Genomic DNA, 26,524 nt, shown 5'->3' on the forward strand with positions numbered 1-26,524 from the left:
GGAAAGTGGAGTTGAGGTCGAAGATCAGCCATGATCTGATTGAATGACAGAGCAGGTTTGAGGGGCCGTATGGCCAACTCCTGCTCCTATTTCTTATGTTCTTATATATTAAGACGCACAAAATAAATTTGCTTACGATTTTGACTTTCATATTGATCACTATCTACTTATTTGCTAACTTTGTTTCTCCTCTCCTGCAGATGTTGACTTGTGTTGGGATACAATTCCATAGGCCCTGATAACCCTCCAGTTCCTCACCCAGGCCTCCTCATAAGCAAGCCTACACTGAGTGTTGGTCGGCTACCCAAACACAAGAGCATCACAGTCAAGACCAATCCAATCTTCACCCAATATCCACATGCTCACATTTCTAGCAAGGATGATTAGACAATGCTCAGAAGCTGGAAGCCTGGCTGATATTTTTACTCCCTCCCTAGACCCTGACATTCATTGTAGCATCCCCAACATTGCTGTGGCTGAGATAGGGATTGTACTTTGCCTTAACTCCTTTGAATAGCTCAGTGCTCCACTATGCTATGCATGGGGCATCACTATTTGCTTACTTTATCACTGTTCAATCTACTGATCCATTTAGTTTCCTCAATGTTTCTGTTTCTTTTTAAGACTGCTTCTATTAAAGATACCTCCCCCCCCACTTTTTCTTGGTCATACACTATCTGTAGCCAAGAAATTGAGAGGCAACCTGCTCTCAATCCTTCATTCTGGAAGCAGCCACCACGAGGTAATATGGTAGCCTGAGGATGACTCTTCCTCTGATTTTTTTCGTCTCGCCCCTCCTTCCTCTTCCTTTCCTGCACCTCCCCACAGGGCTTGCTGGGATAAGGAGCTCAGCACATGCGGTTGTGAATGGATGTGATGAGCTATGAAGTAAAAATGAACTTAGTGACTTTGACCTTGTTTGCAAGGAGATCCAAGACAATCTCAAAACCCCAAAAATCTCCAAGGACGGATGGTATACACCTGAGGGGGTTTAGTGAGATTAGGGACAAAATCTATGAAGTGTTAGCAATCATCTTGAGGGAGTCAATTCATATAGGAGGCAGGGGGGGACACTGGATTGGAAACAAGCCTACTTGCAAAAATGTTGACTGAACAAACCCAAGTAACTACAGCTTCTTTAGTCTTACATCAAAAACTAACAAAATAGTAGAATTGATCATTGAGGACAAACCTGAGGATTAACTATCTGAAAATATCCTGGTAAATGACAGCCAACATGTTTTCAGAAGGCAGAGATCCTGGCTGACCAACCTCCTTTGTGAAAATGATATCCCAAGTGGACATTGGAAAGGTCCATGACACAGTGACAAAAACCCTGGAGTCACTCAAGAGGCCATTCGATACTGTGATGGGGGTGGGTGGGTGCAGTTTCTATGGAAGGATGAACGAGATGGGCCGAATGACCTCCCACTTCTGTGCTTATCTATGTTATGACACATCAGGAAGGATTTCCGCACAAAATATCTGCTTTCAAAATGCCCCCAACTAGAACCTTTTAAGCATAAAAAATAATAACAAGGGCTAACTGAGTGGTACCATTGAAGATAGCCCTTTCACCTCCCTTTATAATGTTTATGATTAAGCTTTGGACAATTCCCCTTTAAGTGTACGTAGAATACAAGGGCTCATTTCTTTCGGACTCATTTTATGTGAGAACCTGTTCAGATCGCCAAGATATAATTCACAGGAGGGTTCACTTCACACGCAAATATCAGTGTGTTCCAAACAAGCGGGTGTACTTTCAGCAGCAAATGAAAGATTTACTCAATATATAAACTATTATTATATTATCTTAGTCAAACAGGCTCTGCTTCTTGTACTGGGAAATAGACAGTCGCTATTGCTCCAAACGTGACGCAAAGCATGACTCCTGTGACTCTTTTTTTAAAAAAACCTGGGAATTACCAGGAATTTACAGCAAAACTTCTGCAGTTAATAGTGTGGGTGTAGACAGGAAATGGTTTGGAGTTTTGAAATGTCTGTTTTGGTTGAAAGATTAATTTGCCAAGTATTTACTTAAGTGGCGCTGTCCATTTCAAAAGGACTTCACAGTGCAGCACCCTATCCCTGTGGAGGGGGTGCACAGTGACACAGCTCGCTCTGAAGGAAGCAGTGATGTGTATCAGGAAGCTGACGATCATCCCTTCTCATTCCGCTGCTGCTTTTACTGCTGTGATCTTTCTTATTGTTCTCATTTCCCCATCCTGCTGCTTGGCTGGAGTGTATTACATGGGATGAAGCCTAAAAGTGTTGCAGAGAGTCCCGGGAAGGCTAGGGGAAGCAGGGTGAGTCTTTCAGCCTCTGTGCTCTGCATGCATTTTCTGCTGTATTAAACATTTTAATCTCTTACTCTAAAATGCAGCCTTCAGTAATCTTAAATCCAGAAAGAACAAATGGTTCGGATCATCTTGAGTTCTCCTGGGAAACTTTTTTCCGCCCCCAGGTTCTCTCCTCACTTCACCTTCTGAAGGCACTGACTCCTTGCTGTGGTGTCATAGGCTCTGGCTGCCTTACAGTCCTTCGCCCAACTGTGAGCTCAGATTGAGTTCTGTCAGGCTATTCGACTGTGCAGGGCATCACAGCTAATCCCAAACCGTCTGCCACCCACATATGAGCAATCAGGAGAGGGAACCCTGGCTGATTTTTTTTTTAGGCAGTACTGAGGGAGTGCTGCACTGTTGGAGGTTGCGTCTTTTGGATGAGAGGTTAAACTGAGGCCCCGTATGCCTGTCCAAGTGGACGTAAAAGATTCCACGGCACGAGTCAAAGAAGAGCAAGGAGTTCTCCCCGGTGTCCTGGCAAATATTCCTCCCTCAACCAACACCACCAAAACAGATTGACTGGTAGTTCATCTCATTTGTTATTTGTGGGACCTTGCTGTGCACAAATTGGCTGCTGTGTTTACCTACAAACCAACAGTGACTGCACTTCAAAAGTACTTCATTTGCCTTTGGGTCATCTTGAGAACATGAAAGGCGCTATATAAACGCAGAGCCTTTCTCTCTCCTCCATAACCCAGGGGTACTGAGGCAAATTGTAACTGCCTAAGTGCTGCCATGGCTAAGATCAGCTGACTTAGCATTGCTTGGGGATTGAACCTGCCACTTCATGGTGGGTATGGCACATTTAGCCATTAAACCTTCGGAGGAGCTGTTTCCCCCAATACATGGTACACAGGTGCTACAACCTGGTACAACAGAAAGCACCATTAGTAGAGTCTACTTCCTTCAATCTACACTATACGCTTGTTTAAAAGGTGATATTTCACTCTTAACTTGGTACGGTATTTGCACAAATCTCTCATTTCTCCATGCCCATTATAGGAGTTGAGCTGAAGCTATGGTAGTGATGGCAGGTCAGAGTGAATTTGTTGAGTGTCTGTGATGGATAAAGTGTGATACAAACAGTATAACTCTTCCGTTTATAAGATATAAGGGGAACAGATAGGGTGGATAGAGAGAAACTATTTCCGCTGGTTGGGGATTTTAGGAGTAGGGGGCACAGTCTAAAAATTAGAGCCAGACCTTTCAGGAGTGAGATTAGAAAACATTTCGACACACAAAGGGTGGTAGAAGTTTGGAACTCACTTCCGCAAACGGCAATTGATACTAGCTCAATTGCTAAATTTAAATGTGAGATAGATAGCTTTTTGGCAACCAAAGGTATTAAGGGATATGGGCCAAAGGCAGGTATATGGAGTTAGATCACAGATCAGCCATGATCTTATCAAATGGCGGAGCAGGCTCGAGGGGTTGAATGGCCTACTCCTGTTCCTATGTCCCTATGTTCTAATGGTGTACAAAATGGCAAAGAGCTCACATATAAGTGTGTAATAGATCATAGGCATACCACTGTACTGTACTGTTACATTGCACTACATGTAAGGCTTACAGATGGTGGACCTGGGACCAAAATGGTCTCTTCCCCCACCCCACCCCCACCAGTATTTTTAGTTGGGAACTGCCAATGATTTTAGACAAGCCTTTGATGGCCTTAATGTGACACTTTTCCAATTTACTTTGCCCAGCTTAAAACCCCAGAAAACCCTTATTGTGCACTGAGTTGACCTGCCCAATGAATGCTGCTTGCAGTGTTGTGGTGTGGAATGGCCGTCAGCCTCTAGCAGGCTGCATAGCCTTCTCCTGAGCCATACAGAATCCCCCCCCCCCACTCCTGCTCCAGAACTGCTTTGCAGTCGGGAGGTTTTGAGCTGTAGCGCTCTCTCATGTTACACGTAGCAGTTCCTCAATTAAGTTCACGTGCACTTTAGCCGTCTTTGCCAACCTGATGCCAATCTCCGGTCTCACAGCTTAGTTTATTTTTAGTACTCATGGGTGGGTGTCGAGCACCAAAATAAGATTAGCTTAAATAGCTTGGGAATCATAAAATGATGTTCTGAGGTTTTCAAACAATGTATTTATTCTGTTTAACTCTGGTTACTTATGTCTGGAATATTCAGTACATTTTGACTCCCTCAGATTTACTCCTCCTCTGTGGTCTCTTTTTGATCTTGTATTTGTGACCAGTTATGGGGAAGTAAATTGTATTTCACTCTCAATAGGAAAAGTTTTATTCAACGTGGCACCAAAACCCAACATTTCTTAAATACTCTTACCTAAAGTGAGGGTTTAAAGCTTAGGGTAAGATAAATCAGGTAATTTCCTGACTGCACTCTCGGCACACAGCCTCAGCTGCTGAAATTCAGGCATTAGTTTAAACGATCGGAAAATCGTGTGCAGTGTTTGCCCGAATTTTCCCTGCGCCCCAGGCCCTAGACACTCCCCCCGTCATGCCTGCAATGCGCTGTGCCTGTCGAGGCCTCTCAGCCCTTAATTTTGCTTTCCCAGGCTTCTCGCATGTCTTGGGTGCAGTCCTGGCTCAGGCCTCTGGTAGGACTTTGCACCGGGAGCCCAGGGCAGAAACAGCTGCACGCCTGGCTGTCAGCCTCATGGCCTTGTGGAAGGCCCCAAGGTCCTAAAATGGCGGTGGAGCCCCGCTACGTTAGCTTGCCAGCCTCACTACGCTCCCCTGGGATCCTCAAGGCTTTTCCTGATGGGTGGACCTGGGCTTGTGCCTGCAATAGGCACGGGCTCAACGTTGCTAAGGAATCAATGTGGGAGGGGTGGGGCATCCCCGGCCCTCCCGCCTCAATTTCCTCTGCGTATCGGGTGTCCATACACAGGAGTGCCCCAAAAAGCTGGCAGTGGGGTTTGTACCAGGACCTAAAAAAAAAAGACCTAAAAGAACCTATTAGTCTCTGGATGTAAAATTCATATTGGGCAGGGCGTATAATAGGCATTAGCAGATCGGCTGCCCATCATACACCCATCGTGGTGTATAATGGGCAGCCAATCCACTACCACCCGTCTTGCGCCCCTGCCCATGTTGAATTTTAACCCCCCCTAGGTTCTGGTTCTTTGAGCTCGTACTTTGTGCGGCCACACACCACCTGTTGTATCATGTCAGATTTAACATTCAGCTGAAGCAGAAATAGTCCCATTAAATACAGTCTAAATATTGCTCTGATTGCATTGTATATCCTGCCATCTGGTAGCACAAAGCCACGCAGACAATTAAAGGGCGATGACTAGCTCTTGAAGGAAGTTTCAACATTATTCTTAATTGTTTTCGATTTAGTTCAAGAATAGCCTTCGTTTCTCAGAGGAATCCAGTATTTTTGCTTCAAAATAGTAGGACTGGTTTATACACTACACCCACAATGTCACGCCTTGCTTGGGAAGCGAGCACTTTGGGTGCTGTAATGAGGTGTTTTGCTATAGTGATCGTCCCACAACAAAGCACAAAACCGAACTGCAGCCAAGGCCCTGTAATCCTTAAATATGAGACAGAATTATGGCTGAGAGCTTCACAATGAGTGTGACTACAGCTTTTTCAAAGGGAAATAAAGGGATTCTGTGTGAGTGTGAGCGTAAGCATGTGAGCACGCTTTTGGGTGTGTAAGCGTGTTTGAGCGTGAGAATGTGTGTGCATGCGTGTTTTTCCCGTTCCAATTTTTTTTCCATTCTCTCCTAAAGATGCTGGGTTCAATTTCCCTCAGGAGTTATGCCAGCTCTCCAGTGTGACTGCAGGGGGCAGGGGCAGAAAATTTGGGCTGGATAGCTTTCTGTATTAAATAGAGCTGTGATCCCAGGGCATGGGCACCCAGCAAAAACATGGTTAAATGTGGCAGTCTGGGACTGTCATATGGACCGCAGTGACATCAATATATACTTCTGTCTCTCATCCTCCTTTTGTCTCTTCTTTTGCTCTGCCTTCCTTTGTCTGTATTTCTCTCTCACTCTTCTCAGCCTGCTTGTTTATGGAACTTTTCCCTTCCGTGGAGAGAGAAAATGGAGGTAGGGCCACCCCAGCATCTGCAGTAGTAATGAAAGCCTCCATTGAAACTGTAGGACACATGTGAGATTCAACCTGAATGTAGAACTGTTGGTAGCCCCGCCCCCTAAATGGTTTTTGGGAATCCTACCTTTGCTATGGCCATAGTAATACTCAGTTGGTAGCACTCTCATCTCAGTCAGAAGATTGTGGGTTCAATCCACCCCAGTGACTTGAGCGCATAATCCAGGCTGACACTCCAATGCAGTTGCACTATCGGAGGTGCCGTCTTTCAGATGAGACCTTAAACTGTTAAAGTGGATATTAAAGATTACTATTCAAAGAAGTTCAGGGGAGTTCTCCCAGTATCTTGGCCAACATTTATCCCTCAACCAACATCACCAAAAAGAAATGAATGAGTCATTAATCTAATTGCGTGCTGGTGGGATTTTGCTCTGTGCAAAATGACTGCTGTCAGCTGACAAAACAGTGTGTAATTAATTGTACGTGAAACGCTTTGGGATGTTCTGAGAGATGTGATAGGTGCTACACAAATGCAAGTTTCTGTCTTTCACCAGAAACTCATGCTGAGTTCATAGAATCATAGAATCATAGAAGTTACAACATGGAAACAGGCCCTTCGGCCCAACATGTCCATGTCGCCCAGTTTATACCACTAAGCTAGTCCCAATTGCCTGCACTTGGCCCATATCCCTCTCTACCCATCTTACCCATGTAACTGTCCAAATGCTTTTTAAAAGACAAAATTGTACCCGCCTCTACTACTGCCTCTGGCAGCTCGTTCCAGACACTCACCACCCTTTGAGTGAAAAAATTGCCCCTCTGGACCCTTTTGGATCTCTCCCCTCTCACCTTAAATCTATGTCCCCTCGTTATAGACTCCCCTACTTTTGGGAAAAATTTTTGACTATCTACCTTATCTATGCCCCTCATTATTTTATAGACTTCTATAAGATCACCCCTAAACCTCCTACTCTCCAGGGAAAAAAGTCCCAGTCTATCCAACCTCTCCCTATAAGTCAAACCATCAAGTCCCGGTAGCATCCTAGTAAATCTTTTCTGCACTCTTTCTAGTTTAATAATATCCTTTCTATAATAGGGTGACCAGAACTGTACACAGTATTCCAAGTGTGGCCTTACTAATGTCTTGTACAACTTCAACAAGACATCCCAACTCCTGTATTCAATGTTCTGACCAATGAAACCAAGCATGCCGAATGCCTTCTTCACCACCCTATCCACCTGTGACTCCACTTTCAAGGAGCTATGAACCTGTACTCCTAGATCTCTCTGTTCTATAACTCTTGATTGAATTTGTACAGTTTCTGTAACAATCCCTTGCACAAACCAGTAGAACAGGGTGAATCTCGCCGCGAATGCTCCCGTTTGTCCGTTCTAACTTTGGAGAAGAGTCGTTTTCCCGGGGTTTCCGCAGCTCTTGCGCCAAAGTTATGCTGGACGATCGGGAGAACTCACTCAGAAATTCACCTCTTTGGTGTTCGGATTTCTCCATCAATGACGCAGAGGCATTGAGAAGAGACCTCCCGATTGCCAGGGCCACAGAATTCTGACAGACCAAGCAGCAAACAACACCTAAGTGCAAGTAGAGATTGAGTTACCAGGCTTCACGGGCTGGAGATGGCTCTTGGAGCCTAATATGGTCATCCTAGCAGTAAAGTGCTGAACAGGAATGGTGTAGAGTACAGAGCTAGCCAAGAATCCAGAGCACAGTCTGATAACACAAGTGTAGATTGGACTGTTTGTGTTGGAGAATCTGATCAATGCTAGCTGTTCTTTTCCAACTGTAAATATGAACCCACATCCGCCTGTGAAAACCACTGATGTTCATAGAATCATACAGCACAGAAGAAGGCCATTCAGCCCACTGTGCCTGTGCTGGCCCTTTGAAAGAGCTATCCAATTAGTTCCACTCCCTTGCTCTTTCCCCATAGCCCTGCAAATTTTTCCTTTTCAAGTAAATATCCACTTCCCTTTTGAAAGTTACTCTTGAATCTGCTTCCACCACCCTTTCAGGCAGTGCATTCCAGATCATAACAACTCGCTGGGTAAAAAAAATTCTCATCTCTCCTCTGCTTCTTTTGCCAATTATCTTAAATCTGTGTCTGGTAACTGACTCTCCTGCCAATGGAAACAGTTTCTCCTTATTTACTCTATCAAAACCCTTCAAAATTGAAGTGCTACAAGTCCTGCAATGGACTTTATGTTGTGTGTAATCTTTGGCCTGTGCACATTGTGGAGAGCTGGATGTACCTTAAATAGAAATACACCATCAAATCTGGAAATTTCAAGAAAATCTTTTTCCAATGCGTCTTATAGGATAGAAATCGAATGTGCATTCAGTGGACAGAGTCCAGTACTGAAAGGGCTAAGACAATGTTGTATAGACCTATTTCTTACTTTAATTCACAAACTGAATTCCTGGATGGGAACATGAACAGTGAAAAGTGATACCTCCTCAAAGGAAAAAAGCATTTAATTTATTTCTTCTCCTCTTACCCCACTTGCTGTTCTGTGACCAACCACTAGGAGGCATGTGAGCATCAGCTCAGGGTGAGTTGCTCTTCAATGGTCCATCTCTCCCTGCAGGGATGGTGCCTTCACTTGGTGCCCTTCCTGGAGGCTTGGCTAGCTTTATTGTCCTCCCAGCTGTATTGTCCTTTTTGAACTGCTGTTGCATCACCTGTCCATATATTAATGGAACACTTACAATGTAACATGCTTCCCCAGTGGAATTATATAGAACGTTACTGTATTTAAAAAAAAATTCCAACCTTGTCGGAGAAATCTGGGTATTGATGCTTCCTCCACAAGCTTCAGGAGATCAGCCATTCTGAGTCTCAACCTCACCAGGGAGTCATTGCAGCAAATGCCTCCTGGCTACTGTGTAGTGGCCTTTTCAATCTGGAGATCAATTGGGAGGCGTCAGATACTCCAGCGTTTAGTGCCGGCTGGTTACATAGAGACACTGTCTGGCGCTGAAATTGCGCTGACAACACCTCCCAATTGGCATCCAAGACTGGAGTAAAACTCCTGACAGAGCTTGTGGCTGAATTCAGCTGAGCACCTCCGTAATGAGTTTGAGACGTAAATGGCAGCCCCCCTTGGAATTTGAAAGCTGTGATTTCTCCAACAAGAAGAGACAGGTGGCACAAGTTACAAGTTAAGATGTTATTCCCCCGGTGGCTCACGGAACTTATCCAGTGAGTAGCTTAACCATATAGACTATGCAAGGGTCCCAGGTTCAATCCCTAGTCTGTGCTGAGTTACTTGATCTCAGCCAGGGTTGTAGTAGAGTTGGTATCAGGGCTCCTTGGTTAGGGATGGGAACAGTGGGTTAGAGAGAGTTGGATGAATACTTGAAGTGGAAAAATTTGCAGGGTTATGGGGAAAGAGCAGGGGTGTGGGACTAATTGTGATAGCTCTTTCAAAGAGCTGGTACAGGTATGATGGGCTGAATGGCCTCCTTCTGTGCTGTATGATTCTATGGACAATGGATTGAAGAGACAATTTGATGTACTTCCAGAGACTTGAGGGCTATGGTGTGTAGGTGGGATTGAGACCCCATCCTTAAGGGACAGATTTGTTGGGCCCAATAGCCTTTTCCTCTTGTATTACACAGGCGGTTTATTTGGTGGGGAGCACTTGACAGTGAAAATATCTCCCTGCCCCAAACACTTCATCATCTTTAGATCTATAGACAAAGTCTGTGTTTGTGAGATTGGGCAGTCAGCTGTGCGTGTGCAACTGAATGATGTCTGACAATGCCACTTGTTTTGTTCAGATCACGGAGAGTGGGTCTATGATTCTGCCACCCGGAGAAGGGAGCCGATTTAAGCTACGTAAAATGTGGCCAGTCAACCTACAGACAGCACTCTCTCATGATCAAAACTAAACAAGTTCCAGTGGAAGAGAGCCTTGAGAGACAGATTTCCCCCCTCCCTCTCTCAGGTTTGAGTTTCTGCTGTAGTTGACAGCCGGGCCAGTGGGTGGTGCTATTCCACCAAGAGGAAAGCAGAATGACAACTGCCTGTCTCATCTCCACCTCCAGTGCCATTTTCTCTCAATCCTTGAAGCAGCACAGCTTTGGCAGCCTGCCTGTCCCTGCTGTTGCCTCGGAATAATGGAGCTCCACCTGTGCAATCGGGTTGTGGTAAATCTTTCCAGGTTTTAATGGTCTGATTTGGTGCATGTAGAAACATAGAAAATAGGAGCAAGAGTAGGCCATTTGGCCCTTCGGGCCTGCTCCGCCATTCAAAATGATCATGGCCGATCATAGGGATTCATTCTTAATAAGAATCACATGTAGTGTTCAAATGTGATTGAGATACCTGCTAAGAGTCTCTGTTAGAATCTGTTGTTTCAGTAAATGAGGCATACATGACTGGGATTGCTGGCTTGTGTTAAATCAAGTGACGTCAGGCAGTATAATAAATGTGGAAGGAAAGCCATTTGTTCTTATGCACTCCTGTAACTGTTCCTCCCCGATGCAAAAAAACAGGTGCAGTAAATTGACACAATCTTACTTAAGTATTGTGTACTTTTTGTTAATTGTATCCATGTGATTTATATCAATTAGTGTTAATTGTATTCAGGTGGTGGGTATCAATTGGGGATGCTGTTGTATCCATTTATAGGAGGGTGTGTAATGGGATCTGGGGAATAAAGGCTTGGAAGCAACTGAAGACGAGGCTTTAGTCGTCCATCCATCACCACCTGGCTATCTGACTTTTTACATTTTTAGCCCTTGTACCATACGGTCCAAATTGTGTTGCTCAGGCACTCTTCGCCTTGTTAACCACAGTGACAAAGTTTGCCTCTGGAGTATGCAGGTGGGACACTGAACATCAAAGCAAAAACTGGGGTGTAGGAAAGCAGTGATTGGATCAAGGCAAGACTTGTCACGGTCACTGATTGTCCACGAACCTGTGTGTAAACATTCACCGCCAAGAGCTGCTGCAATGGGCATTAACGATTTAATGTTCACTTGCTACGGATTGCAGTTTCTTTTAACCTACAACAGTACTGCTATCTGTCCATTCTCAACAGTGTCTTGCTTGCGGGCCACTCTCTGGGATGTTCCTGTACGCTGTCCTCTGGGGTGATGGGATGTTGCTCGGTGCTCTCCATTCCTCATACGCTAGGCCCCTGATTTCAAGGGTGCCGCAGAGCGCAGTTGCCCTTTCACCTTGTGCCGCGGATGCTGGGATTTCCCCCCCACCTCACAGCATTCTGTGCTCTTCCTCTCGTATTGGAGTCCGAGGCAAGGAGATGGATCAGTGTTGAGTCCACGGCTCTCACAACATCCTGCAGCAGAGCAAGAAGGAAGCAGAGATCCAAAGATACACAGAGCAGTAAGTTTGCTATAGGCAACCGGTAACTCTGGGATGCAGCACAGTTGGCTCCTGAGTAGTGTTGAGCCTACAACTGACCTAGAATAATAAGGGAGAAGACCTAAGTACATCAGACATTTTGCCATGCTTGTGCTAATCTTAGTGCTTGGTTTTACCTTGAGTCGGAAAAATCCTGATGTATCGTTTCTCTCTAATGGCTCAGCAAGTTTACCACTGCCGTACAGACCAGAAAAGCTTCGGCCCAATTCAGTCTGTGCTGAACTGACTGACCTCGGCTGAGATGGCAGTAGGGAGCGCTATGACTCTCCTCAGTTCACCTGGGTTGAGTAGGCGGAAAATCAGCCAGGGTTACCGCTCCTGATCGCTGACCACTGAACCTCTATTGGAAGTGCAAGTACGTGGGCATTGGGTGAGAACAAGATCGGACCGAGGTATGATAGCCTGCCAACGCTCACCGTCTAGGCTCATGCATCAAGAATGATCACTTGTGTCCGGTACTGGAGGGCATCCAGTACTGTTGGAGTCAGGAGCCACCAGGGAGCCAACAGTTTGAGGAGGAGGGGAGAACATGGGAAGAAAAAAGGAGACATTCTCCCTCCCCCGATATGTACACAGCTCATTCGTTGCTGGGTAATTGCTTAGCAGCTGTTGACAGTCAGAAGGATTCAGTTCAAGTGGAGAATCCAAAGCTGTGTGAAGTGTAGAGTTGAATATAACTCAAGTGGCCGTCGTCTTTGTCACGTGTTCATCAGATGCCATTTGCTTCAGTCTACGTCACGTGCACATGAGCCAGGGATGTTAAAGAGACGATCGGATGACAGCTCTACCACAACAGCTGGTACACTGGAAATCACACAGTGCAGAGGAAACACTGCATCTGACCTGGGAGGCAGAACTTTTCTTCGGCTACTGTTGACAAAGTTCACAGAAACCTGTGATTTTTGTGCACCCACTTCTATCAGGCAGGAGGTGTCCGCTGAGGGTTGGGCATCGGTGGGGGACGGGGTTCGATTTTTGTGGGGCCAGGAGGAACATTAATGCTTCTCATGACCCCATAAAAATCATTTACAACCCTTTTTTCTGAGTGGCCTGCAGCAGTGCCTTTAAAGACCACTGGTTAGGCCGCTCAGTGCCAAGTACCAACTGGCAGAGCATATGTGGCACACAGTCCCCCTATTGGTACTTCAAAATTTCAGTGGGGTCCTATTGATGTCATAGGACCCTGATTTTTATGGGCTAATGGGGCGCCTTCTTGTTTCCAGAGGGCGCCCTGGCGCCCATTTCAAGGACCCAACCAAAATGGAGGCGACCAAGACATCAGCGGGAACAGAGTGGTAAGTGTTGCACTGCTATTTTAATCGTGCTACTGCCCTGTTCTCGCCTGGCAGAGGGGATGAAAATTGGCCCCACTGTGTTTAGTCCCTGTTCATACTTGATCCTCAATTTCATTATATATTATGCATAATCTGCATTCATATACACTCCTCATTACCATTACGTACTATGCTTAATCCTCATTCATATAGGTTCCATAACATAAATTTTTCCCCCTCATAATTCTTATTAATACAGACTGATAGGAAATCCCCAACCCACTATTAAGTGAATAATTATGAATGGGTTGCAGCCATAAAATGCTCAATCCCCACTCATTATTCAAACCCGTCATCCAATCAGTTATTTAGATACATTTCCTTAACTGTAGCAGCACTCCCTGGAAGGCAAAGCTGTCATTAGAACTTCAGCTGAAGCTTTCTAGCATTGTTTAGGGTTTTCAGTGAATCCACTTTTAATTTTGATTGAACCCCACTTTAAGAGTTCCACATTAATGAAGGCACAGAGTAAATGTGATGTGACGAAAGAACAGCAAGTCTTGTGTTATGAACCTGAAAGGATGATCGCTTCCCTTTTTTGGGATCCAAAGAAATCCATCAGATCCTGGCTTTAAAAGCATAAAGTGATAAATAATACAAGGTGAAGGCGGTGTGACTAGCTGCTGTGGCTGATGTTGTAATGAAATGCTATCTTTATACTACACTATAATATTATCAGTGACTCATTTTGAAACCAAAGTTTAGAAATAGCTGTTGACAATATTAATAATAAACAGATTAATGTCTCTGTTAAAAGAATGGATGAAGAAATATCTTACAAACACATTAAGCATTGGTTCATGAATATTCTCAGCAGTCATTTCTGGCTCAAACATTATGGTGGTTTAGAAAGAAACAACCTGAAACAGGAGTCAAAAAACAGGTATATTATTTTGCTAATAATAGATTACCACAGTGTGCATAATTAACAGTATTGTTGTTTCCTGTCCAGCGCAGTAGGGTATTTTGTCTCCGATAAGGAAAATAATTCCGCCTATATAAACGGTCTCCGACATACTGGGAAATGCGTCAAGTTGTGTCAGAGATCAACATTTTCTGGGGGAGAATGCCTCCAGACCCCCCCCCCCCCGAAAATAAGTCCCATACATGATATACAGTGTGTCTACTTCTACAATTGCCACTACACCACTGACATGCATTGAGTTGCAGGAGGAGTCTAGGTTTGCCCCAGGGCTCCTCAGAATGAATGATCAGGCCTAATGTGCTTTCAGCAACCCCAACAGAGCCAATTTCATGCAAAATATGTCCCTTGTTACAGCTGTCTTGGGCTGCACCCTGTTAACGTTCCCTGGTTGATGTACACTAGCTGGTCTCTCTTACTTTTTCACACAAAGGGTAGTGGAAATCTGGAACTCTCTCCCCCCTGCCCAAAAGGCTGTGGACGCTGGGAGTCAATTGGAGCTTTCAAGACTGAGATCGATAGATTTTTGTTAGGTAAGGGTATCAAAGGATATGGTGCAAAGGCGGGCAAATGGAGTTGAGGAACAGATATAATTGAATGGCGGAACAGGCTCGAGTGATGTCACTGGAACATCTTTGGAGGGATGGAGAACCAAAATGGCAGATTTCTGTCGGGGTAGGAAATTTAAAGTTTTCTTTTTAAAGTCAGCAGGTATGTTTCTGATTTTTTTTTTCCTGTAGACATCAGGGCAGTATTCTCTTTCTGCCACTCCCAAAACCTTTCATCCCCTTTAAATATTCCACATGATATTTGAACAAAGATTAACGTTTATCTCCTCAGCAATGTTTATTACCTCCCCAGAAAAATATAATATTCCTAAGATTGACACCACAATATTTATACGAGGTGATTGTTTGAAAGGAAGCTTCGCCAGGCTATACAGAGAGTCCTTCTGTCAAGTAAATAACTTCTATATGTTTGTTGTAAGATTGGGAGAATAATTTTCCAACATGTCTTCAGTCAGATTCATTTGAACAAGTGAGAAATGTGCACAGCTCCTAAAAACCATTGGAAACTTAAATATAGAATCAGCAGCATAAGCCCAAGATCAGGATTCTACCAACCTCAGTTCAGGCTGCAAGAGCCTGGGATCACTGCTGTTCATACAGTGATTTACAAGTACATATACAGTTATGTACGAAGCTGAGTTATGTGCATAGCACGGTGTAGTTAGAGGTCACATACTGGGGTACAGTTCAACAGGTGCCAACAAGCCTTCTGAAATGCCTGTGATAAAGGTTCAGTCCTAAAATATTGACCGAGCTGCGTAAAAATGTCATGAGGCTTCACGGCATCAGGTATATATGCATTGAGTCTACAGCACAGAAACCAGCCATTCGGCCCAAATGGTCTATGCCACGAGCCTCCTCCCACCTCTCTTCATCTAACCCTATCAGTTTACCCTTCTATTCCTTTCTCCCTCATGTACTTCTCTATCTTCCCCTTAAATGCATCTATGCTATTTGCCCCAACTGCTCCTTGTGGTAGCGAATTCCACATTCTTACCACTCTTAAGAGTGCTGCTCTGTAGAAGTATCTGGTGATTGTTTTTTTAATATATCAGGTCATCAGACCACTGGAAGAAAAGTGGCAGTAAGTGAGGGCAGGAAGGCCTGCGGTGCAAAATGGGGCCTGAACAAACTGCATGAAGGCGTCTTTATTACTAAATTTTCTCAAATAGTTTAAAAGAAAAAAAGAAGTATCCTTGTCACACATGACCATTAGGGCTTAATGAATCCTGGTCTAGAGATTCTAACAGTGGCCTCTTTGAGCAAGTCAGCCCCATATGGCATTCTTTCACACTGCCCATTTTCATCCATGCATACTTGAAGGTGAAACACTTTATACAAGGCATGCCAGTGATGGCTCAGGCTGTTATTTTTGGCTTTGCGAGCCACTGCTTCTGCCTTGCCTCAGCCCCGATGGCAATGAATGTTCTTTTTGTTTCCTCTCTGGCCGGGTGTGGTTCCATATTTTTCCGTTACAAGCAGCGTTCAACAGGACACAGGGCTACTTTGTTGTAGAGTGGGTGGAGGTGGTCTGCAGAGAGGCCGGCCGAGATAGAAAAGGTGGTTGTTTGTCTATTTGTACAGGCTCCAATACACTCACTAACCAAAAAGGGCAGAGGGACAATCTGTTTATTAATATTTATATTTCAGAACATTCCAGTTTCCTGTGCATGAGCCAACCATCTGGGGAGCAGCCAATGCTCAGTATGGCAAACTGATGGCAATGTTTGAACAGGTTAGAAACCAGGACAGAATCAGTCTAAAGAGAGATCCATATATAGACTCAAAGCACATGAAACGAGGATATCTCTGGTTCAAATATCTCAGCCGCACATGTTGGAAGCAAAGAGCAGATTCCGACTGCAGATAACACAGTTGTCATCGGTACCAGGGAGTTGTCCTGTTCCCAGGAAGTCTGGCCCTCTGCCACTGAAATGATATTCAGTGGATGACCTCAGTTCTCAGAATACTTGAATTCACAAGCCTGTTTCTGGATCTCACAGGATTGTTGGATCATTGACGGCATTACCGCTTTCTTTTTGATCTCTGAGGTGAGGTAGGTGCCAGGCTGGGTGTAGGACGTTTTTCAGAAGGCAATTCGATCCAACATCACAAAGTAATACTGGCTCCTGACCATGTGTAACCGAGCACTGCACAGACAAGTGAGGCCCACATTAATACACTCTGTGTACGTCATTCAGCTTATTTCTCCCCCACAAACATCCTTATTTCTACAAGTGAGGCTGCAGTGACCTTCCCCAGAAAAGGGGCCCCTCTGTAGTGCATCTCTCCTCCTTCCCCCCCCACCCCACAAAAGGGGGCCCTCTACAGTGAACCTCCCCTTGACAAAGGGACCCTGTAACATGAACCGCCTCAAAAAGGAGACCTTTAAAGTGAATTTCCTCTCCCTTTGAAAAAGTGGACCATCTAAAGTTAATTTCTTGTGAAAAGGGTGCTGTACAGTGAATCATTCAAAAAACAGGCCCTACATAATGGATCCTTCTGTATGTATTTTTGTTTACCTCATGACTTAGTTGGCCTACTGTGATGTGTGCAAACCTCACAAACAACTAGTTGGTCCAATACCACAACCCAGCAGGGTCGAGTTTCACGGGTAACTTTCAGGGAGTGCTGGACTGTCGGAGATGCCGCCTTTCGGATGAGATGCTAAACCGAGGCCCTGGTCTACCCTCTCAGGTAGATGTAAAAGATCCCATGGCACTATTTCGAAGAAGAGCAGGGGAGTTCTCCCCGGTGTCCTGGCCAATATTTATCCCTCAACCAACATCACTGAAACAGATGATCTGGTCTTTATCTCATTGCTGATGTGGGACCTTGCTGTGTGCAGATTGGCTTCCGTGTTTCCCCTTATTCTAACAGTGACTACACTTCACAAGTACTTCACTATAAAGCGCTTTGGGACATCCTGAGACCGTGAAAGGCGCTATATAAATGCAAGTTCTTTCTTCTTTCTATCAGCTGTTATATACATTTTATATGGAGTATTTCTTGCTGTTTATATTTTGCATATGATATTAAAAGTATGAAAAGGCTTTTATTGCACTTAATTACTTTCCAGCTTTTCACCTTTGCTGCACTATCTGAGTGAAAATGCTCACAGAGAGGGATGATATCAAGCAGAGTTTTCTTTAACACAGACACAAGCTCCTGGGCAAAGTGAAGATAAATCATTTTCATGGTGAAGGTTGCTGTTTGTCTCTCTGATGTTGTGTAGCTTTGCACAGTGAAAGAACTGGTTGTGAGGAACATGTCCAATTGGGACAAACAGTTCCTGGTTGTTCCACACAGGAAGGCCTTACTTGAAAATGTCCCATATAACTGGCGTTGTTTTCTGAACTGATGTAGTTCACATGATAGCTCAAGTGGTAAGTTCACCGCCCAACATCGTACTGAGCCACACAGAGCATGAAGGCCACACTTTTGATCCTCAGTTTGTGCTGAGTGGAGTGGCAGTGAGGGCACTCAATTGGGCCTCAGCACTCTTGGGTTAGTGAGGAAAAACTACTCCTGACCGCCATCAGTGACTTCTACTGAGAACTGCGTGTGTTGTACATCCGGTGAAGACAAGATCAGGATCAGGTTTGGCTGTGATTTTCTGCCTACGGACTGACATGTGAAGAAGGGTGAAGTACTGGCCGTGGAATTGTACCCTGGCATGAATTAGCAGCTTCAGACTAGGAGGAGGCAAAAACAAAACTCAAAAGAAACGTAAAACGAGCAATGGTCGCACTGATGCGACTATTGACTGAAGATGTAAAATGTGCGTAATTTACATTGCAGCAGCTCGAGCATTCACTCCTCCATGGCAGCTGCAGTATTCTCTAATTAATCTTATGAAGAAATATGGCAAGCTGGGAGTACAGAGTCCCCAGGAGCTTGCAGCAGTTTAAGGGTTAAAACTGTTTTTGTCAAAGAAATGAAAACCGAGAAACTGGAGATTGTTTAAAGAAATTCTAATTCCCTGCAGTAAAGTAACATGTATCTCCGAGTCATAAAATGTTGCAGATGTAACAAGAAGACTAGAAAACATTCTCATTGCATTTTTGCAGTTAAGTAAACATTTTTTAGCATATATACTACTGTTTGTTTCCTAAAAGGTTTTTTTTATTGAATTCTGTAAACTTTTACATGTTCTCTTGGGTTTAGGCTCATTACAGGTTAGGTGGTGCTTTCAGATTTATGTTGGGAATCTTACATACATTTTATTCGGTACCGAGAATCAGTGATAGATGGGAGGAGATAGATTGAGCAGGGAGAGTGTGTGGGTGAGGCTTGTATAGTGAGCAGCCTCTGGATGTGTTGATATGGTCAGTGGGGAGCTGGAGATCTCCCTGGTTGTCCGATGGGTCCAGGATTCCAGCTGTTGCAGGACTGATGTTAATCTGGGAACATTCTGGGGGAGGGGTCTCTAATTTCTGGGAAAACCAATCTTCAAATAAAAATATTAAGCTGTCGCTTTTTCTGTGATCAAATGTTCCATATGTATTACATGAAAGAAAGCTTGTATATTTACAGAAGGCATTCACTAGCAGTGCTCTTGAATTGGATTCTGACTGCCAGGAGCTAACTTTGTAGTTTTAAAAATATTTAAGTTTTCTTTCCTGGAATATAGGTGGAGCATTCAGTCACAAAAAATGTCGCGTTTAGAATTGGAACTTCTTGTCATAAATACTGTTCCCTTTTTGGTGATACATTTCGGTAGGAAGAACGAGGAATGACAAGATAAATTCTCTAAAAGGGATACAGGAACAGAGAGATCTGGGAGTTTATGTGCACAAATTGTTGAAGGTGGCAGGGCAGGTTCAGAAAGTGGTTAAAAAAGCATTCAGGATCCCTGGGCTTTATAAATAGAGGCATAGAGTACAAAAGTATGGAAGTCATGATGAACCTTTATAAAACACTGGTCTGGCCACAACTGGAGTATTGTGTCCAGTTCTGGGCACCACACTTTAGGAAAGATGTGAAGGCCTTAGAGAGGGTGCAGGAGAGATTTACTAGAATGATTCCAGGGATGAGGGACTTTAATCACGTGGATAATCACGTTCTCCTTGGAACAGAGAAGGTTGCGAGGAGATTTGATAGTGGTGTTCAAAATCATGAAGGGTCTAGACAGAATAGATAGAGAGAAACTGTTCCCATTGGCGGAAGGGTCAAGAACCAGGGGGCATAGATTTAAGGCGATTGGCAAAAGAACCAAAGGTGACATGAGGAAAAACTTTTTTACACAGCGAGTGATTAGGATCTGGAATGCACTGCCCGAGGGGGTGGTGGAGGCAGATTCAATCATGGCCTTCAAAAGAGAACTGGATAGGTACTTGAAAGGAAAACATTTTCAGGGCTACGGGGATAGGGCGGGGGAGTGGGACTAGCTGGATTGCTCTTGCATAGAGCTGGCACGGACTCGATGGGCTGAATGGCCTCCTTCTGTGCTGTAACTTTTCTATGATTCTATGGTTCACCCCACCCGAAACCATGTGATCTCCTAGGAGAGGCGAAAAACCCAGGCCAATTTGGGAAAATAAATCTGTGAAATTTCGCTCCAACACCCTTAGATGACCGAAACTAGTCCAGGAGATCACACTGGCCCTGATAATTCTATACATTACCTACCTCCTGTATGAGGTGACCTCCACCCCAGCCAGAAACAGGTCCAGCTCTTGCTTGAAGGAATTTAGCAAATCGGCGTTCACCGCATGAGTCGGCAGCCTGTTCCAGAGGCCCACTATTCTCTGGGAAAAGAACCACCTCCTGACATCTAAACTAGATCTGGCGCCATACAAATTAAAATTGTGATCCCCTGGTCCTCCCTAACCTATTTCGGAACAAACTGTCTACTTGAACACAATCTATTCCTTTCATCATCTTATAGACTTCGATCAAATCACCCCAAAGTCTACACTTCTCTAAAGTACAGATTCCCAGCTCTTTTAGCCTCTCTTAATAATTAAGATGCTTCAAACTGGGAATTAATCTAGTGGCCCTCCTCTGCACCCTTTCCAAAGCAGTTCACAGTATGGGCAGTATGTGTAAGTTAATGCAAGGAGAGTGAGATCTCGTGGAAAGTTACAGACCCTATATATTCTTTGGATGAATATTTGAATTGGAAAGTTTGTATTTTCCTATTAATAAAAAACGACTTATTTAGACCTTCACTTGAATATTTTGTCATTCCCTCCAAGTGTTAGGTGTAGTTTGCTGGAAATGGTTTGTACTGAAGGGCACATCCCATAAGAACTGAATTTCCCACCTAATGTTTTAAAGGAATAGCCTAATTAATGATCAGAAACATAGGCGTGTTCAGCCAAATTTTGCCTATTGTATGTTTTACTCTATCAAGGCAGTTCACAGTGGCGAATGATCACGGGGCACGAGTTAGAAGAAGGGTTAGGGAAGTTGATCATGAAACTATGGTGAAAGAAGCGGTTATGACCTGTGGATAGTCACCAGTCCTTCCTCTACCAGTTCCCAATCTCCCAGCGGGGTGACTACCCTCTAAAACTCTTGCTTCAGAAACCTCTCTCCCTCCCTGATGTGTCGGATTGTCTCCAACTCCACCTCAAGTTCTGAGATCTTGAGCTCAAGTCATCTCAGTTGGAGATACTTTCTGCAGATGTGTTTGTCCGAGTTAACTATCTGCTACTCGAAACTCCCACATCCTGCAGGAACAGCACATCCCTGTCCCTTCCTGAGCTGTCATTCTTACTATAAATTGTAAAATTATACAGGGGTAGTTAAATTTTATGATACAGTTAAGTTCAAATAAACTACTCTGCTCCTTCTTTCCCCTCTGCTCTGAATTCCCACTCTATCGAAGTTTCCGTTTTTGGAGTACTGTTTTCACTCCGTTCCTAACTCACTCCATTACGAGCTCACTCCGTGGTATGCTCTCCGCTCAAACTCATGGGATAGCTGGCTGTTATGTGTCAATAAGATCCTCTTGGGATTGAGATAGCCCTCGCCTCACAACAGCTGAGTTCTGAGCGGGACATGTTGCAGGCTGCAGTGTTTCTGCTATTCAGTAAGCAGCTTGGGCCTGCATGCTTTCTGGCACCTGGGTACACATGGCAGGAGGGCCTTGTGGGTGGGTCCAGGTGTGTTGACTTCCTGAGAGCCACCACCATCATCCATGTCCATTCTAGCCATTTCCCTGCTACTGGCCACTGCCTCATCTTGACCACTTATTGGTGTAATAGCAGAGCTACTGGCACCAATGATATCAGTGAAGCCCTGCTGCAAGGTTCTCTCTAACTGATCCCCAAACCTGTTGAAGACAGAAAAGGTAGCCAGTCAACTCCAACATCGCAGGCCTCTATGGCAGCAGTCTGAGGCTGCCCCGAGGGCTTCTGGCATATGGGGCACCACTGCAGATGTCTAGAATTGCCATGTGCACCATGATTATCTGCAGTGTTGTGAAGCCATTTAGCCGGATACTTCAGTGAGTGGACTCCTCCACCAAGCTGCCATCTGTACCAAGCTGCCTGGCATGGCTCCTAATGCCTGCACTAAGGCTTGATCCTCAGAAAAGCATCCTTTTAAAAGCAGGGCCCATGAGACCCAGGCTCATCAGCCGTTGCACAACATCAGATGATCCTCCAGACAGCAGGTACCTCCTCCTCTTCCTTTACCAGATGCTCCTGCTCACTTGTGCTGTGTGTTTCCCCCCCCCCCTCCCCTCCCATCCCCTCTAGCTGACTCTCTAAATCCCTCTGGGATAAATGTGTCTGAGTTGGTGCTTGGGAGGGAGAGAGTGAATTACAGTATACGTACTGCAAAGTGCTGGTTTGGCAGGTTGCTCACTGTTGCCTGGCACATTTGGAGAAAGAGAAGAGGTAAGCAAGTTACAACAGGTGCCCTAATGAGCAACCTTCACATACACCGTGCCACTCCTTCTTCTGAAAGTGTATGATTTCAGCGTATGCTTTGCTCATGGTTAATGGATGAAAGAAGAGGAAGAGAAAGAAGAGGTGCAGAAACTGGCACAGAACACTGATAAACCCTCTTACTTTCCCACCTCCGATGTCACATCCCTGCCGATGAATTGGTGAGTTCTTCCTCATATGGGGTGAGAGGTATGACGTTAGGGGTCCCCTTCCTGGAAGTGATCTCTCACAGTTGTTGAAGGCCGTATTCTGCTGCAAGAAGAGTAAAAGAAGTGAGAAACCCCAGGTTTCTAGATGAGATGCAATTAAAAACCAGGGGCACGATTTTATTGGGGGTGTGGCGGGGGCGGGGGGGGGTGTGTGGAATTCCTGGAAGTATGGGTTTCCTGGACATCCTTACGATTTTGATGTAAGGACATCTTTTTTTGATGGTTTCTTGCCCGACAGGCCAGCCTGATAAGTGTTAGATGGTGGTGGGGGGGTCGGAGGTCATCGCGGGGGTCGGAGATTATGGTGGGGGGGGGGGGGGGTCGATCGCGTTTGTATGGTCGCTGCAGGTAGGCTTGTTGGGCCTGGGGGAAGCACTCCTGCTCCTCCGAGCCCACAAGCTGTGCTATAAAGGCACTTACCTGCAGTTTGGGGTCTCCTCGCCTCCTCTCACATGGCGAGAATCAGAAGGCCTGGGAATCCCAGCCCCCAGGGGTTAAAAATAAAAAACCTGTCAAAATGGAGGCCCGCAGCTTCCTTGAAAGCTTTTAATGACCGACCTGCCTCCTGAGAGCGGGTTGGTCGCCTGCCCCTCGTCCCGCTTCCGTTAAAACCGGAAAGGGAAGGGTTAGGGGCGGGTTTTAGATTTAAAAATTTTTTACTGCCCCCAACCCACCCGTTTTCCCCATTTAAAATCATGCCCCATGTGACAGAATGCAACCCATTGGGGGCAATTTTCAGTTTGGGCGTTGGTGGAAAGCTGGTGGTTGGGGATCGGCTGCCCGTTATGTACCCAGCACGAATTTCCTTTCCATCAAATTCAATGGAAATGCCCAAACTGAAAATTACCCCATTAATGGGTGTGGTAACATGTTCGTGCAACAGTCCGTACATTAGGTGGGAGGATTCTTCTTAGCTTAAAGGATGCAAAGATATGAGTGAGGGAGCACTTCCAGATGAAGGCTGGGAGTGTGAAGGGAATTAATAGTAAGGTTTGTAAGTACTTTAAGACGGTGAGGGGCAGGTAATTGTAAGTGCCAAACATGCTTTGTACGCTGCATTAATGATATGTGATGGTGGATTCTTGTACCTTGGCTGATCTGGTAAGGTCATTGAGCCTTTTCCTGCACCACTTCCAAACACATGGTGTGGTTCAGCTGGCACACTCACTGGAGGCAACCTCTTCCTAATCTGCCTGGGATGATCCTCTCCCTCTCGGTGGGGGGCCTTTGGTGACCACTGCCAAAGAGGGCCCCCTTTCTCTGGGTCATTTCCTCGAGATGAATCTTGATGGCCCTGTCAGAAAAACTGCGTCCTACTCCACTCCTTGGACGTTCTTAGATCGTAAGCTTGCACTTCCCAATTTTTTTTAACAAAATGGATTCCAGCCTCTAAATTGCCACAGGACTTTAACCCCCCACCCCCCCCTTCCACCATGGGCAATCAGTGTATGAATCCTCAGAATGAATTCTAACCTTGAACACACTTTCATACACTTAAAAAAAATACTAGCCGATATCCTGTGGCATCATGGAAATTAAGTCAGATAAAGCCCTGTTTTGTAGTGACAGGAGCAATATACCATGTAACGCCTAATGAATTATTCTGCTTCTAAGGTGGGGCTGTGTTTCAGTGGCCTGTCCCTTTAAGGCCACAAATTCTTTTTGCTGTAAGTTAGCACAGCCTGAGGTCAATCAGTGTTTAATTGCTATTTGGTGAAGGAAGTTTGCAGTTTGGAAGGTGCTGGTAAATTTTCAGTTGCAGGCCAGACAAAATCAGTCTGAAATGACTGGCTTTCTTTGTCTTTTTATATACTTTTGATGTCATGAAGCATAACAAACGCTCTCCAAACTTTTATATTGATAGATAATTTGCAGTGGCTAACTTTTCAGAGCTTTCCCCTTTGGTGTATTAACGTTGAAATTCCTGTGCTCTGTTATCAGCTTTAAGGTTGCTGAGTATTTCCATGACACTCTGTATAAAGGCACGGGGAAAGCGAGGCTGTGGTACAACATTATGTAAACCAGGGCAGGAGTGCCCCAGGAGCAAGGGATAGTTTTAATAAGAACTAATACACTCTGTTTAAGGAGTGACACATTTGCGCCCAAGTTTCCCTGATCTTCATGTCCCAATTAAACCAGTCTCTGCGCAAACACACACCCCAACCAACCTAAACATGTAAATCTATCAGAAATTCATGTGTATGGTTCTTTAGCCTGGGGGCGGAGCCATTATAATGAGCTGAGATGTGTCCGGGCGCAGGGATCGATAGACGGGCGTAAAATTGAGCCCAGAATTTTAGGCGCAGCGGGAAACAAAAAGTCATTTTTCTGCTGTTGCGATTTTTTTTGAGCGATTTCTTTTATTTGTCCTCACTGAGACCTGCTCGGTATCTACTGTTTCTTTGAATGATTTTCAGGGCAACGGTATAAGTCGCTTTAAGAATTGCAAAGCTTTCACGATTGCATGTTCTTAAACATACTGTGCCTGATGTGCATAAGCGATGATTAGATGGCTTGAAATTTTCATTTTCATACTTAAAGAAGTGAGCTCTGCTCTTCCCTCGGGTCCCGATTGTTTACGCTCCGGCATATGTTAATGAGAGTGGCGGGAAATTTGGGTGTAAATAGACATCGGCAAAATGGGCACACGAATGGGTGTAACTTCCCGATTATACCCCACAGGAAATTCTACCTGGTTAGTTCATGAGTGTAAAATCTATTGAGCCTGGAGTCTCTTATTTATCTGTACAGGGAAGCTTTACAGTGTAAATGTTTGGCTGGTTGCTTTCCTGCCTGGCAGATGCCTGCTGTGATGGAGAATGTATTACTCTGGTACACACGGCTTAAGGTGCCCCTTAACAGTTGCCTTGTTTAGGTTCAGCCTGGCACAGTGCCCAGCCTGTGCATGTGGCAAATATGTCTAGTGTTAGCTCACATTAATTACACTCACTGAACTGAGTTTCCAAGGAACCAACTACCATTGAAGTTGGATTGTCTGGGTCGGTGGAAAAGTTCTTTTAGTCTCGCACATGTGCGGGATTAAGCTCTTCAATCAAAAGAGGAAGAATTTGAGACTTAAATGTAGCAGAAAAGTCACCGTAAGATGCCAAAAGTGATTCCCGACAGCTGCTAAAGATCATCTCGCCCTTGCGTAGGTGGGTAAACTAGTCAACGACTGCAGTGCTTTCAATAGGTAGTAATATAACCGGCAATGAGGCGGCAATGGCCTTGGGCTGTAGAACTGCTTCCTTTACAGACTCCCAGTGTCCTGAAGTTTTACATTTTGTTTGCTTCTTTGTGCTTTAACTTGTGGTTAAAGCAGAGGTGGATGGCAGACAATTTAGATTAATAAACCCACGCCTCCAATTCCTCACAAGTAATTAGTCCCGTCATCATCTAGGCTCATTTGTACTGAAGTTATCATTACTGCTGTATATATGTGAACATTGGTTTTGTTTGAACTTACGTTTTACAATGTTGAACTTCTTATGTTCTTTACCGTGTTCTCATAAAGCCTTAAAATGCATGTTTCTCGCTGAATATGTACGCTCAAAATATAATTCCTGGAGCATTCAGTGCTGGAATGGATGGCCGTTGAGTGGCTTGGCTCCCGTGGGGCACTATTTTAGGACTGTTCGAGAGGCACATCAATGCTATTTTAGAGGCACGGTCATATTCTGCGGAAATGAGACTGAACTGGGAAAAATGGGACTGTTGCCAAGCCTGTAACACACTAGTGAGGTGTGAGAAAATGACCCACAAGGTGAACTGTGAAAAATGAAGCTGTGTGCAGGATAAAAAAG

The 26,524-nt window shown here is 44.8% G+C and overlaps 1 protein-coding gene and 1 long non-coding RNA gene across 6 annotated transcripts in view; one reads left to right on the forward strand and one right to left on the reverse strand.

The window, feature by feature from the left end:
• Positions 1–26,524, forward strand: part of LOC137307210 (tensin-2-like) — a 245,814-nt gene that overhangs the window by 48,110 nt on the left and 171,180 nt on the right. Inside the window, exon 1 of one of the 5 annotated variants that reach the window (XM_067976612.1) lies at positions 2,194–2,306. The exons of the other annotated variants lie outside the window; for them this stretch is intronic. Coding sequence (XP_067832713.1) covers positions 2,256–2,306 — 51 coding nt within the window. The 5' untranslated portion in view covers positions 2,194–2,255. Of the gene's footprint in view, positions 1–2,193; positions 2,307–26,524 lie in introns of those variants that run through there. 5 annotated transcript variants of the gene reach the window in all.
• LOC137307211 (uncharacterized) lies at positions 11,363–26,319 on the reverse strand. Its single transcript, XR_010959068.1, has 3 exons — positions 26,188–26,319; positions 22,636–22,764; positions 11,363–11,825 (listed from the first exon to the last, which is right to left on the reverse strand). It is a non-coding gene; the product is annotated as an uncharacterized lncRNA (long non-coding RNA).

Source organism: Heptranchias perlo, chromosome X (assembly GCF_035084215.1).
Source record: "Heptranchias perlo isolate sHepPer1 chromosome X, sHepPer1.hap1, whole genome shotgun sequence".
NCBI classification, from domain to species: Eukaryota; Metazoa; Chordata; class Chondrichthyes; order Hexanchiformes; family Hexanchidae; genus Heptranchias; species Heptranchias perlo.